Raw genomic sequence first — 17,198 nt, 5'->3', positions numbered from 1 at the left:
TCTTTCCGGATGGATCAAGGATGAGCTAGCCGGTTGTGACATCCCTTCCACCCTGGATTGACATCTGCTACCCGGATTGACATCTGTTTTCTGGAGCGTGCTAAGGAGACGACCTGGGAGAGAAGATTTCCGTGTCTCGCTCCAACACTCCAAAGGCCAGCCTCGCAACCAGCAATCCCCCGGACGTGTTTGTCAGAACCTATGCAAATTGACCAAACCAAGATGTTCAAGTCTCGCCTGGAGACACGCCAAGCTGAGGGGAATTGCTTCTACTGTGGCAGTATAGAACATCTGACCCGTTCCTGCCCGGTGAGGCCAGGAAACACCAGTGTCTAGGACTGCTCGGAGAGGTCGTCCTAGGCAAGAGTAAATCCTCTCCGTCTTTGACTCTGTCTGTTTCCATTTCCAGTGGTGAGACCCGCTTCTTCGAGACAGCCCATCTGGATTCCGGAGCCGCTGGGAATCTCATTCAACAAGCCGTTGTGGAGCGTTATCAGATTCCTACCATACGTCTCGCTGAACCGTTGGCAGTTGCCTCTGTGGATGGTAAGCTTCTCCCAGAAACCATCTTGCTTGTCACTGAGCCTGTAAACCTTCAGGTGGGAATGCTGCACTCGGAGAAGACCTCCTTTCATGTGCTGTCTGGTCTCTCTCACCCCCTCTTGCTTGGTCTACCCTGGTTACAAAGACATGAGCCCATCCTGAATTGGAGATCTGGTGAAGTGCTCTGTTGGGGTCAGGAATGCCATGAGTCCTGTCTGGTTCCGGTTCGTCCTGCTCGACCCCCGTCTACTCCGGCTAATCTACCTGGTCTGCTGGCGCCCTACTGGTCCTATGAGGATGTCTTTGACAAAAAGGAGGCTAAGACACTACCACCTCATAGGCCGTATGATTGCCCCATCGACCTGGTACCTGGTGTTTCTCCTCCCCGTGGGTGAATCTATCCTTTGTCGCTGGCCGAGACCCGTGCCATGTCTGAGTACATAGTTTTATCCAGAATTCCACCTCTCCGGCTGGAGAAGGATTCTTCTTAGTCAAGAAGAAAGACGGCTCTCTACGTCCCTGTATCGATTACAGGGGCCTAAACAAGATCATCATCAAAATTAAGTACCCCCTGCTTCTCATCTCGGAGCTGTTTGACCGCCTTAAAGGTGCATAGATCTTCACCAAGCTCGATCTTCGTGGGGCGTACAATTTGGTCCGGATTCGCCAGGGAGACGAGTGGAAGACGGCATACAACACCCGGGACGGTCACTACGAAAACCGCGTGATGCCCTTTGGTCTCTGTAATGCTCCAGCCGTCTTCCAGGAGCTGGTCAACGACATCTTCCGAGATCTCCTGTATTCTTGCATGGTGGTGTACCTGGGCGACATCTTGGTTTTCTCTCCGGATCTGCCCTCACACCAGAAGGATGTTCGTCAGGTTCTGCTGAGGCTCCGGAAGAATCGCCTACATGCTAAATACGAGAAATACCTCTTTGAGCAGAGCTCCCTGCCGTTCCTAGGCTATATTATCTCCGAGACTGGTCTGCGGATGGATGTCGAGAAGGTGTCTGCCATCTTAAAGTGGTCCCAACCGGAGGGGTTGAAGGCGATTCAGCGATTCCTGGGCTTCGCAAACTATTACCGCCTCTTCATTCCCCATTTTTCCTCCCGGACTGCTCCCATCTCTGCGCTCACCCGTAAAGGTGCAAATCCCAGGGAATGGACTTCCGAAGAGGAGAAGGCCTTCGTCTCCCTTAAACAAGCCTTCTCCTCCGCTCCTTTGCTACACCATCCGGATTGCAACGAGCAGTTCTTCCTGGAGGTTGATGCGTCCTCCTCCAGGGCCGGAGCAGTACTCACCCAGAAATCCTCGTCCGGGCGAATGGTGACCTGCGGATTCTTCTCCAAGCTCTTCTCCTCATCCGAACGCAACTACTCTATAGGAGATCGAGAACTGCTGGCCATCAAGTTAGCGCTGGAGGAGTGGCGCTATTTGCTTGAGGGGGCTCTGCACCCAGTGGTCATCTACACTGACCATAAGATCCTCTCTTATTTGCAGAACGCCCAAAGACTAAATCTGGGTCAGGCCAGGTGGTCTCTATTCTTTACCCGATTTTGCTTCACTCTGCACTACCGCCCGGCGGACAAGAACATTAAAGCTGACGCTCTATCCTGCTCATTCCTGTCTTCCAACCAAGAGGAGGAGCCTCCACATATCATTGACCCCACCAAAGTGATGACTTTTGCTCCGTTTGACCTGTCTCATCTTCCACCCGGTAAGACCTTTGCAGCGGTTCCGGATCGAAAGAAGGTTCTACTCTGGTACCATTCATCCAAACTAGCTGGTCATGCTGGCCAGAGGAAGACCTTTCTGCTCATTGCCTGACATTACTGGTGGCCTTTCCTGCGCAAGGATGTTGCGGACTTTGTCGCGGCTTGTTCCTCTTGTGCCCATAACAAAGTTCCCAGACACCTTCCAGCCGGCCGTCTCCGTCCTCTTCCCGTGCCTTCTGCTCCGTGGCAACACATTGCAATGGACTTCATCACGGACCTCCCTGTTTCTGCCGGTTGTAGTCATTTGGGTGGTCGCCGACCGCTTTTCTAAGATGGCCCACTTCATCCCTCTGCCTGGTCTTCTGTCGGCATCTGTGCTGGCAAAGGACTTCATCCATCACATCTTCAGTCTCCACGGCCTACCCCTCCACATTGTCTCGGATCGCGGAGTTCAATTCACTTCACGCGTCTGGAGATCCACGTGCAAGCTGCTGGATGTCTCTTTGGATTTCTCTTCTGCTTATCAGTCCAATGGTCAAGTGAAACGTATCAACCAGATCCTTACCAGCTTTCTTTGGCACTTTGTCAACGCTCACCATAGCGATTGGGTTGAGCTCCTGCCCTGGGCTGAGTTCTCCTATAACCACCATGAGAGCGAGTCTTCTACTAAATCCCCGTTTTTTGTGGTCTACGGTCGACACCTCCGGATTCCGTTTCCCGTCTCCTCTTCAGTGGACAATTCTGCCACGGAGTCTCTCGTCAGTGAATTTTTCGGCTATTTGGGAAGACACTAGATCTGTGCTTCTTCTGTCCTCCGAGCGGATGAAGAAACATGCAGATTAGAGACATCTGGATCCACCTCAATTCTGTCCGGGAGGTAAGGTCTGGCTTTCCTCCAAATATGTCCATCTCAAGATACCTTCTTATAAGTTGGGTCCGCGGTTCATCGGTCCGTTCGAGGTTCTGAACCAAATTAATCCCGTGGCTTACAAGCTGAAACTCCCGGTCACCTTACGGATTCCCAACTCCTTTCTTGCCTCTCTCCTTAAACCAGTTCTTAATTCTTTCTCTGACGATCCAGGTACCACCCCAGCTCCAGTCTCCGCCGAGGACGTCTTTGAGGTAGAGAACATTTTGGCCACCAAGAGGACAAGAGGGAAGACTTTCTTTCTTGTGGATTGGAAGGGGTTTGGCTCGGAGGAGAGGTCTTGGGAACCCAGGGAGAACATTCATGCCCCTCATCTTCTTAAAAAATTTCTCGCGGACCTAAAGAAGAGGGGGCGTAAAGGGGGGTACTGTAGCATCGGCGTCTCTGCTTCCTGCCAGGCAGAGACGCCGTTCCCCTCACCACCGCGGTCTCGGTCCGGCGTCTTCCTGCTTCTCCTCCGCTGCTGCTGTGGTGCGCACCACGCGCAGATTCCCGGTCACTGTGCTTAGGGCGCGCGCGCTCCCTCCCTCTTAAAGGGGCCGTGCGCACCGTCCTAAAGAGTCCCCGGCCAATGGCCAGAGGACTTCCCCTTTATAAGGCACCTCCTCCAAAATGGAGGTGCCTGTGCAAGGTTGTTGTTTTGTGTGCTAACACTTTCCTTAGCCCTCAGGTCCCGCAGCCTGTCAGTCCAGCCTGCCAGTCTGTCTATCAGCCGTGTCCGCCAGCCTGCCTACCCAGAGCACCTGTCAGTAACCTGCAGTGCCCGCCAGCCTGTCTACCTGGAGCACCTGCCAGTTACCTGTCATGCCCGCCAGCCTGCCTACCTGGAGCAACTGCCAGTAACCTGCCGTGCTGTATTGCCAAGTTTTTATCAATAAGGTTCGGATACGGCTTTAAAGAAGGCAACCACTTGTAATATAACTCAATTTTATTTATAACAGTTAATTTGAAAGATAAAATACAGAATCAAAGGAATAGTATGATATTATGATATTGCGTACACTTTTGTGGATTAAAGGTTGCTAAGGTTAAATACTTATAAAGGTTACATACTTACTATTAGATAGAAGAGGAAAAAGATTTCTCTAGCAGCATGTACATCATCTGTGCGGAAACTTCAGCTGGAGAAGCATTCAGCGATGGGCAGAGAATGCGTCCTAGGTCCTACACTGTAAAGAGCGTCCTCTTCACAGGTCCACAATGCTTCTGCCATAACTGAATTCTTCAACAGCTTTTATATTTTAGAAAAAGGTTTACCCAACCTAATATTATGTAAGCATGAAAGTTCATAGGTTGTTGTCCAACATTCCAATCCTGTGACAATGGCCAGCTATCACAGATAAGCAATGCCGGACAAGACCTGTTCACAGACCATTCTACTTCTGTCATAATGTTTACATATGATAAGAGTAAATCTTACACCGGGTTATAAATCAGAACAAGGTTTTCTTCCCAGACAGTACATTGTGTTAAGAAGCTATGTATCAGTGAGATACATAAAAAAGATAAAGTATACCTTCAGGCTATGTGCCCACGTAGCAGATTTGATGCAGAACATTTTTACCTCTCTCTGGCAGAAAAAAACGCATGCAGATTTACATGCGTTTTTTCTGCCAGAGAGAAGCGTTTTTTCAGCGTTTTTACATGTGTTTTCGCATGCGTTTTTTCAAGCAGTTTTCCAAGCAATTTTGAGCATCACTTGGAAAAGTGCTTGACAAATTGGTCACACAATATAAATCCATGCAACCGGCATGGATTTATATAGTGTGACCAAGTAATAGTTAAAAAAAAGAATAAGAATGGTAAAAAATAAAAAAATAAAAAGATTATGCTTACCTTCCGGTGTCTTCCCAATGTCATCTCTGCTGCGTCCGGTCTCTTGCAATGCTCACGGTGGTGTGAAGGACCTGCGGTGACGTCATTGAGTCATGTGATGGGTCACATGACTCAGTGACGTCATGGCAGGTCCTTCACAACAGCGCGAGCATTGCAAGAGACCGGACGGCGTGGACAAAACACCGGGAGGACATCGGAAGGTAAGTATAATCTTTATTTTTTATTTGAAATTCTTTTTTTACAGATTCTATGGTACCCAGGTCTGGAGGAGAGGAGACTCTCCTCCAGACTTGGGTACCATCCGCACATTAGAATGCGCCAATTACGCAAGTACAGATGCAGTCTTGCGGAATGGGCGCGTTCAAATGCAAGTCAATGGCGGCGATTACGCTGCGTGTCCGCAAAATTAATGGACATGCTGCGTATTTTTGAGCGCAGCATAAACGCTGCGTAAAAATCCGCAGTATGGGCATTGAAAGTGCGGAATTGCATTGGAGACCATGGGGGAAGGTTTACCAAGCGTTTCCCAAGCATTTACGCTGCGGAAACTCCGCAGCGTAAACACTTGAAAAACGCATCGTGGGCACACAGCCTAACACAGAATATATAATCTAAATATTAATTAAAGGTTGGATACATCATAATGGGTTTCAGATAGCCACTTATATTTTTGGTACTACAATAAGCGTCTCCATCTGAAGCCATATGCCTGTAGTCTTATTTACAATATTGTGCAATCGTCTGTCTCTGGTTCTACATCGGATGATAAACACAGCGTATACAAAAGGCTAATTCCCTTCAGTAATAAAGATTAAACCTCAGACTGTTAGCAAACTTAAACTAAAGCTATGTTTTAGTATGTCTGGACTAATGACCCCTAGTCTACTGAGGTAGGATACCTACAAATGCTGACATATCTGGTTCCTATTTTATTTCAATATGGATTTGAAATATAAAATAGCCATTTTTCATATTCATACTACACGTGCCTGCCAGCCTGCCTACCTGAAGCACCTGCCAGCCTACCTGGAGCACCTGCCAGTTACCTGCCGTGCCCGACAGCTTGCCTACCCGGAGCACCTGTCTGGCTATCCGCTGTACCCGCCTGCTTGCCTACCCGGAGCACCTGTCTGGCTATAAGCCGTACCTGCCTGCTTATCTACCCAGATCACCCGCCAGCCTTCCTGCAGTGCTCATTCGCTGTACTGGTCAGCTCCTGTCATCTGACCTGTGGGAGTCACCTGCTCTCACACAAGGTCGGTCCCAGAGTGGCACCTGGTTCACCTGCCAGGTCCCTCCCTGGTTCACGGAGTCAACTAAGCTGCTGTGTGACCTGGGTTGGTCCGAGTAGGCACTTAGTTATGCCCCTCTGGTCCCTCCTTGCACCGAAGCACAGAGGTTCCACCACCCGGACCCGTAACAGAACTCTTCATCTCTCCCTCCATCCTCCCCATTCATCTCACCTCCTCCTCGGAACTACTCCTCAACATACTATCCTATGTTTCCAAACACAGGCAGCCACCTCAGGCTCTCTCCTGCTCCCACCTGCAAATGCTTTCCCTGCTCCTTCTGACTGCCGGCGAAACTTCTCCAAATCCTGGCCCTCCTCACCACATCCATACAGTCACTTGTACCTCTCATCCACAATCACAAACTCTCGCAACCTTTTGAACCTTATATCCATCCGCCCAGCCCCTACTTCCTCAGTCCCACTACCAGGAGCTCTATGAATTGCTCGCTCCATCTGCAACAAACTTACCTACATCCAAGACCTTTTCATTTCTAACAAACTTTCCTTCCTCGGCATCACCGAAACCTGGCTCACCCCCTCTTGACACATCCTCTTCAGATGCACTTTTGTACGGTGGATTCCACCTTTCCTGCACACCCCACTCCGGGGCAAGCATGGTGGAGGTGTAGATTTTCTTTTGTTAGATAACTGTTCATTCACGCAAATCCCACTGCCACCCTTCGTTACCCTCCCCTCTTTTGAGGTGCACTGTGTGTGCATCTATTCCCCCTCCAACCGGCCGGCATTTACCGCCCCCAGTGCCACCACTTTCTTTGACCACTTCACCACCTGGCTACTTCACTTCTTTTCTGCTGACATCCCCACTATCATCATGGGTGACTTCAACATCCCCATTGACACTTTTCACTCATCTAAGCTTCTATCCCTCACTTCCTCCTTGCTCAATGTTCTTCCGCCCCCACTCACAAAGACAGCCACACACTGGACCTCCTCTTCACCCACCTCTGTTCCCTATCTAACCTCTCTAACTCTCCTCTCCCTCTATCTGATCACAACCTACTTACATTCTCTTCCTTCTCTCCACGTGCACAATCCCCACTCCACAAATTTGAACACCCTTGCAGAAATCTCAAACACCTTGACCTACACTCACTTTCTGAATCCCTTCTCCCTCTTACAGACATAAGTTCATTACACGATGCAGATGCTGCTGCCACTTTATGTAACACCTCAATATCTGCAGCGCTCAATTTGGTCGCCCTCCTCACACATACCACAGCTCGCACACTCAACAGGCAACCCTAGCACATCAACCTGACTAAAAGAACTGCAAAGGGCTTCCAGGGTTTATGAGCGGAGATGGAAAAGGTCCCACTCCAACGAGCATTTCATTGCATTGAAACATTCCCTCACTTTCAAGTCCACACTTACTGCAGCAAAATAAACCTACTTCTCATCTCTGATATCCTCCCTCTTTCACAACCCTAAACAGCTATTCAACACTTTCAATTCCCTCCCCACAGCGCCTCTTCCCCCTCCTCTCATATCAGCCGAAGACTTTGCTCCATTTTTCAAGCAGAAGATTGAGTCAATCAGACAAAGCTTTTGCCTAAAGTCCCCACAGCCCCTCCTCATATCTACTCAAGCTTCGTCCTCCAAAACCAACTTCTCCACCATTACAGAAGATCAACTTTCCTTTTTTCTCCAAATCACACCTTACCACCTGCGAACTTGACCCAATCTTGTCCCACCTCATCCCTAACCTTACCACAATCCTCATCCCAACCCTAACCCACCTTTTCAACCTGTCACTAACAATTGGTGTCTTTCCCTCATGCTTCAGACATGCCTCGATCACACCCATCCTCAAAAAGCCTTCCCTTAACCCATCCTCTCTGACTATCACCTCATATCACTTCTCCCCTATGCCTCAAAACTACTGGAACAACACGTTCATTCTGAAATGTCCTACCACCTCTCCTCCTGCTCCGTCTTTGACCGCTTCCAATCTGGCTTCCAATCACATCACTCCACTGAAACTGCCCTGACTAAAGTCACCAACAACCTACTAACTGCCAAATCCAAGCGACACTACTCTGTCCTCCTCCTGGACCAGTTATCTGCCTTTCACATAGTGGACCATTCCTTCTTACTACAGACTCTCTCATCTCTCAGAATCACAGACTTGGCTTTATCTTGGTTCTCCTCATACCTAACAGACAGGACATTCAGTGTCTCCCACTCACACACCACCTCCTCATCTTGCCCCCTATCTGTCGGTATCCCCCAAGGTTCAGTTCTAGGACCCTTGCTCTTCTCCATCTACACCTTTGGCCTGGGACAGTTCATAGAGTCTCACAGCTTTCAGTATCATCTCTATGCTGACAACACACAGATCTACCTCTCTGGACCTGATTTTACCTCCTTACTAACCAGAATCTCATAATGTCTGTCCACTATTTCATCCTTCGACTCTGCTAGATTTTTAAAACTTAACATGGACAAAACAGAATTCATCATCTTTCCCCATCTCACTCAACTCCCCCATCTGACCTATCCAAACTAAATGGCTGCCCACTCTCCCCAGTCCAGCAAGCTCGTTGACTCAGGGTAACCCTGGACTCTAATGTCTTCTTCAAACCACATATACAAGCCCTTTCCATTTCCTGCCGACTCCAACTCAAAAATATCTCCTGGATCCGCACATTGCTCAACCACGAATCTGAAAAAACACTAGTGCACACCCTTACCTCCCGCCTCGACTACTGCAACCTCCTGCTCTGTGGCCTCCCCTCTAACACTCTTGCACCGCTCCAATCTATCCTAAACTCTGCTCCCCGACTAATCCACCTGTCCCCCCCGCTATTCCCGGCCTCTCCTCTCTGTCAATCCCTTCACTGTCTCCCCATTACCCAGAGACTCCAGTTCAAAACCCCAACCTTGACATGCAAAGCCATCCAAAACCTGTCTCCTCCATGACCTAGTCTCCCGGTAGTTACCTGAACGCACCCTCCGATCCTCACAAGATCTCCTTCTCTACTCTCCTCTTATCTCCTCTTCCCACAATCGAATACAAGATTTCTCCCGTGCATCCCCCCTACTCTGAAACTCTCTACCGCAACACATCAGACTCTCGTCTACAGTGGAAACCTTCAAAAGGAACCTAAAGACGCACCTCTTCCGACAAGCATACAACCTGTAGTAACCATCGCTCCACCATATCCCTGCACGACCAGCTCGACCCTCACCTACTGTATCTTCACCCATCCCTTGTAGATTGTGAGCCCTCACGGGCAGGGTCCTCTCTCCTCCTGTGCCAGTCATTGACTTGTATTGTTAAAGATTATTGCAATTGTTTTTGCTATGGATACCCCTTTCACATTTCAAATTTTAAGGGTGTCTAAACTTTTGGCCATGACTATGTATGTATACACACACATACATAAATACGCACACACACAGACAAAATACAGTTGCACACTGTTGGTTGTAGATTATATGATGTATCTACGCCATTTGAGACAAGCTTGAAGGGATTTCTCTAGGTAATATAAGGGTGTTCAGTGATGATAAAAATTACCTTAGCATCACTCTTCAGGTCAGTATTATTAAACTACACTTGTATAGTGGGTGTGTGTCGCCATTCTCTGAGACCCGAACATTTTTGTATATTTCAGATGGAGATGCATGTGTATAGGATTGTTTTTTTCTTCCCCTTTTTGCCACAAAGATAAATGAAAAATCAGCCTTTATCATATATAGTAGGTCATTTCTGTTTTCATGGATCTCACATTTACAGGTGGTGATATCAAAGAATTGTTTTCTTTTTTTAATTTCTATTTTTTTATTTATTTATTTTTTAATGTGTGGTAGTGGGGTATCAAGTCCAAATTTTATGTTTTTTTTACTTTTTTTTTTAATTACTTTTATTATTTTTTGTGGACTTGAACCTGCAAATACTTCAGAATTGCAGTGTATAGTAAAAACAACATTTAAATAGTAAAACAGCAGCCATCAGAGCTAGCTCTGGTCATTGCTGTTATATGCAGGTGGCAGCTGATCTGTACATTGTAGCTGGCACCCACCGTGTATTCAGCTGTCTCAGAGACTATATATACTTGCACTTGATAGTTGGAAAGGAGTTAAAAAGTACAACTGCAATGGGGAAAAAATGAAATTTTCCAATTAATGCAATTACATAGAATTTTGAACTTTTTAAGGCATAAAACTGAGATGGACAAGTTACAACAGCCACATGTAAACCTTTAGTATAATTAATTAGTAACTTCTGAAATTACAGATACTGCAAGCAACATAAAATAATTACATAAATATAATAAATATATATTTATATACCACTTGGCCCCAATGTAAGTCACACATGCATTCTGTCTAAAATAGATACCAGTCACAAAAGTTTTTGGTTCATGCAACTTTTGTGAGACTAGCTAATGGCGTGACATATCTCGTCAAGCCCAAATCTAACCTCAAAGACTTTCTATAACTGATTTCCCAACACAGATCTTTGGCTGGTTCACCACAGAATAGTTCTGCTACACCCCCTGAAACTAGAATTATATCAGACTGAAACATTACTGAGAGCAATATGGACGTGGATCCTCTGTACAGGACATTAGTCTGCAGCACATACCGTCAGTTCATGTGGTTTCCTTATCTTGCTCAGAGAGTTCCTTATGAGCGTCCAGCGACTCACATTCGTCCTTCCTCCATTCTGTAAAGAAGTTACATCTCGTGTAAATGTTTGATCTTCAGTCATTACAGATATTGTGTTGTGCTGGTTATTTCTCACCTTGTCATCTACTGGGTAATAATTATACGTGGAGCAGGGCATTTTAACGTGTATGTTGTCCCACGTATCAATGAAATTAGATGGATGGGGTGAGGGCACCACGTTCTCTTGTAATTTGTCATACTGGGAAAAAGAAGAAAATGAGACATTTACAACATACAGAGCGATGCCCATCGGGTTCTGGCTATACTGACATGTTAGTCTATACTCTATAGGTTTTAGTTAAAGGGGTTGTCTGATCATAGACCATCTCTTTCACTTCAGGCTCATAAGATCACCAACAAATAGTTGATTTTTTTCCAGAGGAAAAGGTGGCCAACCATACTTTTGCCGTGCAGGTGACATGTAGAATTAAGTGGCTAAAATTTAGATGAATGGCCTTTAGTGTAAAACATGGAAGGCTGGAGAGAAACACTGCACATCAGCCGTTCTCCACCCTGGATCAGAGAAAAAGGGAATTATCAAATTATCAGGTGACCGCCTCATACTACACTGTCCATATATCCAATAAGGGTATATTTACAGATATGGTCTTGTAGGGACTATTTAATGCTCACATTAATTTCAATATGATTTTTGAGACTTCATTTAATGGGTTTTCCTGAGTATATTGATCCTGCCCAGCCTCTAATTACTTCCTAGCAGCCGATCACATGCCACATTTTCATGCCAATGACAGAGAGCCAAGAGTAATCTCCACTGGTCCTACAGACATTGAATGAAGTAGTATTGAGCACCTGGAACAAGGAGCGCCAATTCTCAGCAAGCAGACTTTTATGACTTATCAGAACATGTGGAGATTGTATTACCTATAACCTTACCTTCACAGTAACCGTGTGGATCGGAGAATGCCTCAATGGCAGTTGTTGTATATGACACATTGGCATTCGGTTCATGTCATCTATTGGTGTCCCCAGCCATGTTGTGCTGTATATGGAACAGAACACAGATGATGAAATGCTTCACTGTAATAGTAGGCAGAAAAACATAGGAGTCCATACAAAAAAAGACAAGACATTCATACTCCATACACGCCAACTACAGAGTAAGTAAAAGCATAAATTGAGACTCAGAAATTAAGCAAAAGAGTTTTTTTAAATGGAATCTGTTAGCAGGATTTTACACTCCCAAACTATGTGTATTTTATGTCTCTTTCAAAGACAATTCCAGCAATACCTTTTCAAGGTCAGTCCGTTCGTTCAGTACTGAGAAATCAACATTTGAATTATTATGCAAATGAGGCTGAAGTGCTATTGTAGATCTGAAGCCTCTGTCTCCAGCTTTATTTCCCACCCAGTGTTGCCTCTTCCTGCTTGACTGACAGCCTCTATGCTGTGTGACATCAGGCAAAGGAGTCATCAATCAAGAAGGAGGAGGCGGCTCTGCGCGGGGAATAGAGCTGGAGTGACAGAGGCTTCAGATCTACAAATGGCTCTCTGTATGGAGCAGGCTCAGGAGTAAAGCTTGTTCCATAGCGTGTGGATGCCGGCTCTGTTACAAAACTGTTACCCGATTGGAGCCAGCTCCAATCACTTCAGTTTAATGTCACTGTTAAGTATGACTTAAGGGCATCAATTATAAAGTACAATTCTATGGTACTGCAGTGTATTATATAAGTGATCAAGCAATCGCAGGTTCAACTAGGGAACTATTTAAAAATCTATGTTTTAAAAAATATATACAGTACGGACCAAAAGTTTGGACACACCTTCTCATTTAAAGATTTTTCTGTATTTTCATGACTATGAAAATTATACATTCACACTGAAGGCATCAAAACTATGAATTAACACATATGGAATTATATACTTAACAAAAAAGTGTGAAACAACTGAAAATATGTCTTATATTCTAGGTTCTTCAAAGTAGCCATCTTTTGCTTTGATGACTGCTTTGCACACTCTTGGCATTCTCTTGATGAGCTTCAAGAGGTAGTCACCGGAAATGGTTTTCACTTCACAGGTGTGCCCTGTCAGGTTTAATAAGTGGGATTTCTTGCCTTATAAATGGGTTTGGGACCATCAGTTGTGTTGTGCAGAAGTCTGGTGGATTCACAGCTGATAGTCCTACTGAATAGACTGTTAGAATTTGTATTATGGCAAGAAAAAAGCAGCTAAGTAAAGAAAAACAAGTGGCCATCATTACTTTAAGAAATGAAGGTCAGTCAGTGTGAAAAATTGGGAAAACTTTGAAAGTGTCCCCAAGTGCAGTTGCAAAAACCATCAAGTGCTACAAAGAAACTGGCTCACATGAGGACCGCCCCAGGAAAGGAAGACCAAGAGTCACCTCTGCTTCTGAGGATAAGTTTATCCGAGTCACCAGCCTCAGAAATTGCAGGTTAACAGCAGCTCAGATTAGAGACCAGGTCAATGCCACACAGAGTTCTAGCAGCAGACACATCTCTTCAACAACTGTTAAGAGGAGACTTTGTGCAGCAGGCCTTCATGGTAAAATAGCTGCTACGAAACCAATGCTAAGGACAGGCAACAAGCAGAAGAGACTTGTTTGGGCTAAAGAACACAAGGAATGGACATTAGACCAGTGGAAATCTGTTCTTTGGTCTGATGAGTCCAAATTTGAGATCTTTGGTTCCAACCACCGTGTATTTGTGAACGCAGAAAAGGTGAACGGATGGACTCTACATGCCTGGTTCCCACCGTGAAGCATGGAGGAGGTGGTGTGATGGTGTGGGGGTGCTTTGTTGGTGACACTGTTGGGGATTTATTCAAAATTGAAGGCATACTGAACCAGCATGGCTACCACAGCATCTTGCAGCGGCATGCTATTCCATCCGGTTTGCATTTAGTTGGACCATCATTTATTTTTCAACAGGACAATGACCCCAAACACACCTCCAGGCTGTGTAAAGGCTATTTGACCAAGAAGGAGAGTGATGGGGTGCTACGCCAGATGACCTGGCCTCCACAGTCACCAGACCTGAACCCAATCGAGATGGTTTGGGGTGAGCTGGACCGCAGAGTGAAGGCAAAAGGGCCAACAAGTGCTAAGCATCTCTGGGAACTCCTTCAAGATTGTTGGAAGACCATTTCCGGTGACTACCTCTTGAAGCTCATCAAGAGAATGCCAAGAGTGTGCAAAGCAGTCATCAAAGCAAAAGGTGGCTACTTTGAAGAACCTAGAATATAAGACATATTTTCAGTTGTTTCACACTTTTTTGTTAAGTATATAATTCCACATGTGTTAATTCATAGTTTTGATGCCTTCAGTGTGAATGTACAATTTTCATAGTCATGAAAATACAGAAAAATCTTTAAATGAGAAGGTGTGTCCAAACTTTTGGTCTCTACTGTATGTGTGTGTGTGTGTGTTTGTTTTTTTGGGGGGTGGGGGCAGTCGTGTGCCTCCTACTCTAATTTTATCTCTGAATTATCACTTATCGTCCCACTTCTTACTAGCTTTTGTGGGATGAACATGCTGGTATAGTAAATGACAATCCAGCCGCTGGCACATAACCGCTGTGCATGTGTCCCCCAGATAAAGCCTCAATAGGTGGATGTGCTCAGGCCATAACGACACAGGGAAACACCAGGGGACACATCATACGTTGATTATGGCTATATCTCAGCAAACACTTTTTTCCAACATACCAAATGGCCCACTTCTCCATGAACTACTGTTTCAAAGATACTTCTGTTCATAGGTTTGAGTGGAATATAGAATATTAGTGACACTCATACACACATGCAGACAAGTCTATTAGTAGCAAGAACAGGAGACTTTACCTCATATCTTCAGACTTCTTTCCACAGATGTGACCACCCAAAGACCCAATTCTTTGGGCGGCGCTGTTTTTCGGTTCATCTTTGTGTAACGCTGATGGTTTGCTGTCGGCTGAAGCTACATCTTCCTTTTCACAACTCTCCTCCGGTGGTTTCTCTCCCAGAGTCCGCTCCATACGTCTGCTTCCAACTTGCGATATATATGTACGGCGCATGTCGTGTAAGGGTTAAAACCACTCCTTTGATGATTAATTTCCAGTAGAAACAGGCTGCCAATCACCTGTAAAACATGCAAAACACAAGATCATCGTTCGCTGCCAAGCATCATCCTTGGTTAAAGGCACTGTGGAGAACTATGGCAGCCTACATGCAGTGAGCAATCTATCTCATCATTTGCTTTAGTCTGCCCCTGCAAATAAGCATTTAAGTGAACGTTGATCGGTAAATCTTTACTGATTGGCAATAGTATTGTACCACCATTGGATACATATTAAAGGACCCTAAAAGACTCAGCAAAGGAACCACCCAAAGAGCAAACATAGAAGAGAACAGATCAGGGGTTCTGGGCCATGGATTGTTTAGAGCAAAATACCAGTGATCTGATGGTGGGTGTAGTAAAGCAAAAGATTTAGCAGGATTGTTGATCATTCCTATGTATTCTTCACACTAAAATAATAATGGTTCTTAAAGTATTAATGAGAAATTAAAGCGACATGGGTAGCATATTAGAGCTTGTGATAAAAATGACATTAAATACCTATGTGCAGTTTAGCTACTAGGAGCGATGAAAGAATGTCCTGGGCAAAGTTTATGAGTCCAATACATTCATGAGGAAACAATCCCACAGCTCCTCTCTACAGTGATCAACCAGCTGCTCTGAATATGAGAATACACCAGAGGCTTTCAATTGCCATCTTAAAGACAGAAAATATTGATGACCAATCTTCAGGATAGGTCATCAATATGAGATCTGTTGAAAACCGCTCTAGAGACTGCTGGATGAAAACGGATCATTCAATGTATTGCCGCCGGTCCCGGGTACTGTAGTATTCTTTTGAGTAGGAGTTGTGTTGTAACCGGCAGTTACACATTGAATGGAGGAGAATAGGCCCATTGCCCATGTCACACATCAAGGGAATATGAGAATAGGAACCTTGCCTGTGCCCCCATCCACCAAGTGAAGTCCAAAGAAATATCCAGGCCCCCAAAAATATTTTTGTAGTATTATTTTAGTCTTCTACTTATTTTGACGGCCATTTATAGTGATATAAAAAATTATTTTCCTATTGAAGCCAAATTGTCTGACAGCTTGCTGACACAAGAATATTAGATTTCATGTTTTACATTTCACAAAAGGATCACACATTGGCCATCAGGGGTATAATTCACGGGAAACCACTTACAGCTGAATTGGGAGTAATGGGTTCTACTTTACTGCCTTGAAGTTACTGCTAGGTCACATATCTGCTCCCATAGTGTCAGTATATGAAGGCAGAATAGCTTTATAATGTGAAATACAGCAAATATAAGTCCGGCTACATCTATACGCTCTGTCAGTTGAACGCTTCACTTATATACTAAATCACAGCCCATATAGAATAGAAAATAGATATTCATTCACCCACCTTGTGTCTCGTACAATCTTCGGTATGACAACTCCTTGAACGTTGAACTTCCCATAAATTATATGAAAAGTTTAAAAATCATAAACTGAGCAATAAGTAACGACCGCCCCTCCCTACCCAGGAAAAAGGTCAAGATCTACGAACAAACGAGGAACCTTTTACTGTACAACGATATGGAACCAGAAAACCCTTGTATTCAAGTTCTATTATTCCCTGTGGGTGTGATGGCAAATATTGTGTGTTAGAAAAAAAGTGTTAGTAATACATATATAGGACCAGAAAACTGACACAAGCCCAATCTGCAGGCAAGCTTACGAAACTTTCGATTTCCTCATGTCTGGCCTTTCATATAATGTAAATAACCCAACAGGAAAAGCATGACTATGCCCATTGAATAATGGAAAAAATATTCACTTTATTAGGCAATTAACAATAAAAACATGCTTAAAATACAATACGGATCAATATAAGGAACCACAAGAAAGAGAAAAAGGGGCTGAGCAGCTGGAAACCCCACGATATGGTACAATGCAAGTGAAAAATGTAAAAAAAATTGTCAAAATATATGTAGACATATGAAAAAGGGGGTGTGATGGTCACCTGTGAGCAGCACCAGCAGCTACAGCAATATATAGAGTAAGGTGCAAAGTGCAAAATGTCAGCTGAAGATACAGAACATTCATTTCATGTAGAAAAGTCAATACGCTGACAACAGACATATATATATACATATGTTATAGCTGGTGTC

At 45.0% G+C, this 17,198-nt stretch overlaps 1 protein-coding gene across 1 annotated transcript in view; it reads right to left on the bottom strand.

Annotated features, from left to right (window-relative positions):
* Window positions 1-16,600, bottom strand: part of LOC141271666 (poly(ADP-ribose) glycohydrolase-like) — a 527,289-nt gene extending 510,689 nt beyond the window's left edge. Inside the window, exons 1-5 of the mRNA XM_073681706.1 lie at window positions 16,451-16,600; window positions 14,829-15,105; window positions 11,907-12,012; window positions 11,086-11,208; window positions 10,927-11,007 (exon numbers count right to left, since the gene is read on the bottom strand). Of these exons, the coding sequence (XP_073537807.1) occupies window positions 10,927-11,007; window positions 11,086-11,208; window positions 11,907-12,012; window positions 14,829-15,040 (522 nt within the window). The 5' untranslated portion in view covers window positions 15,041-15,105; window positions 16,451-16,600. The remainder of the gene's footprint in view (window positions 1-10,926; window positions 11,008-11,085; window positions 11,209-11,906; window positions 12,013-14,828; window positions 15,106-16,450) is intronic.
* Window positions 16,601-17,198: the final 598 nt, after the last annotated feature.

This window comes from Phyllobates terribilis, unplaced genomic scaffold, assembly GCF_046119375.1.
Source record: "Phyllobates terribilis strain yellow unplaced genomic scaffold, ASM4611937v1 Scaffold_5__5_contigs__length_657084704, whole genome shotgun sequence".
In the NCBI taxonomy this organism is placed as follows: domain Eukaryota; kingdom Metazoa; phylum Chordata; class Amphibia; order Anura; family Dendrobatidae; genus Phyllobates; species Phyllobates terribilis.
This window is presented reverse-complemented; position numbering and strand designations above follow the sequence as displayed.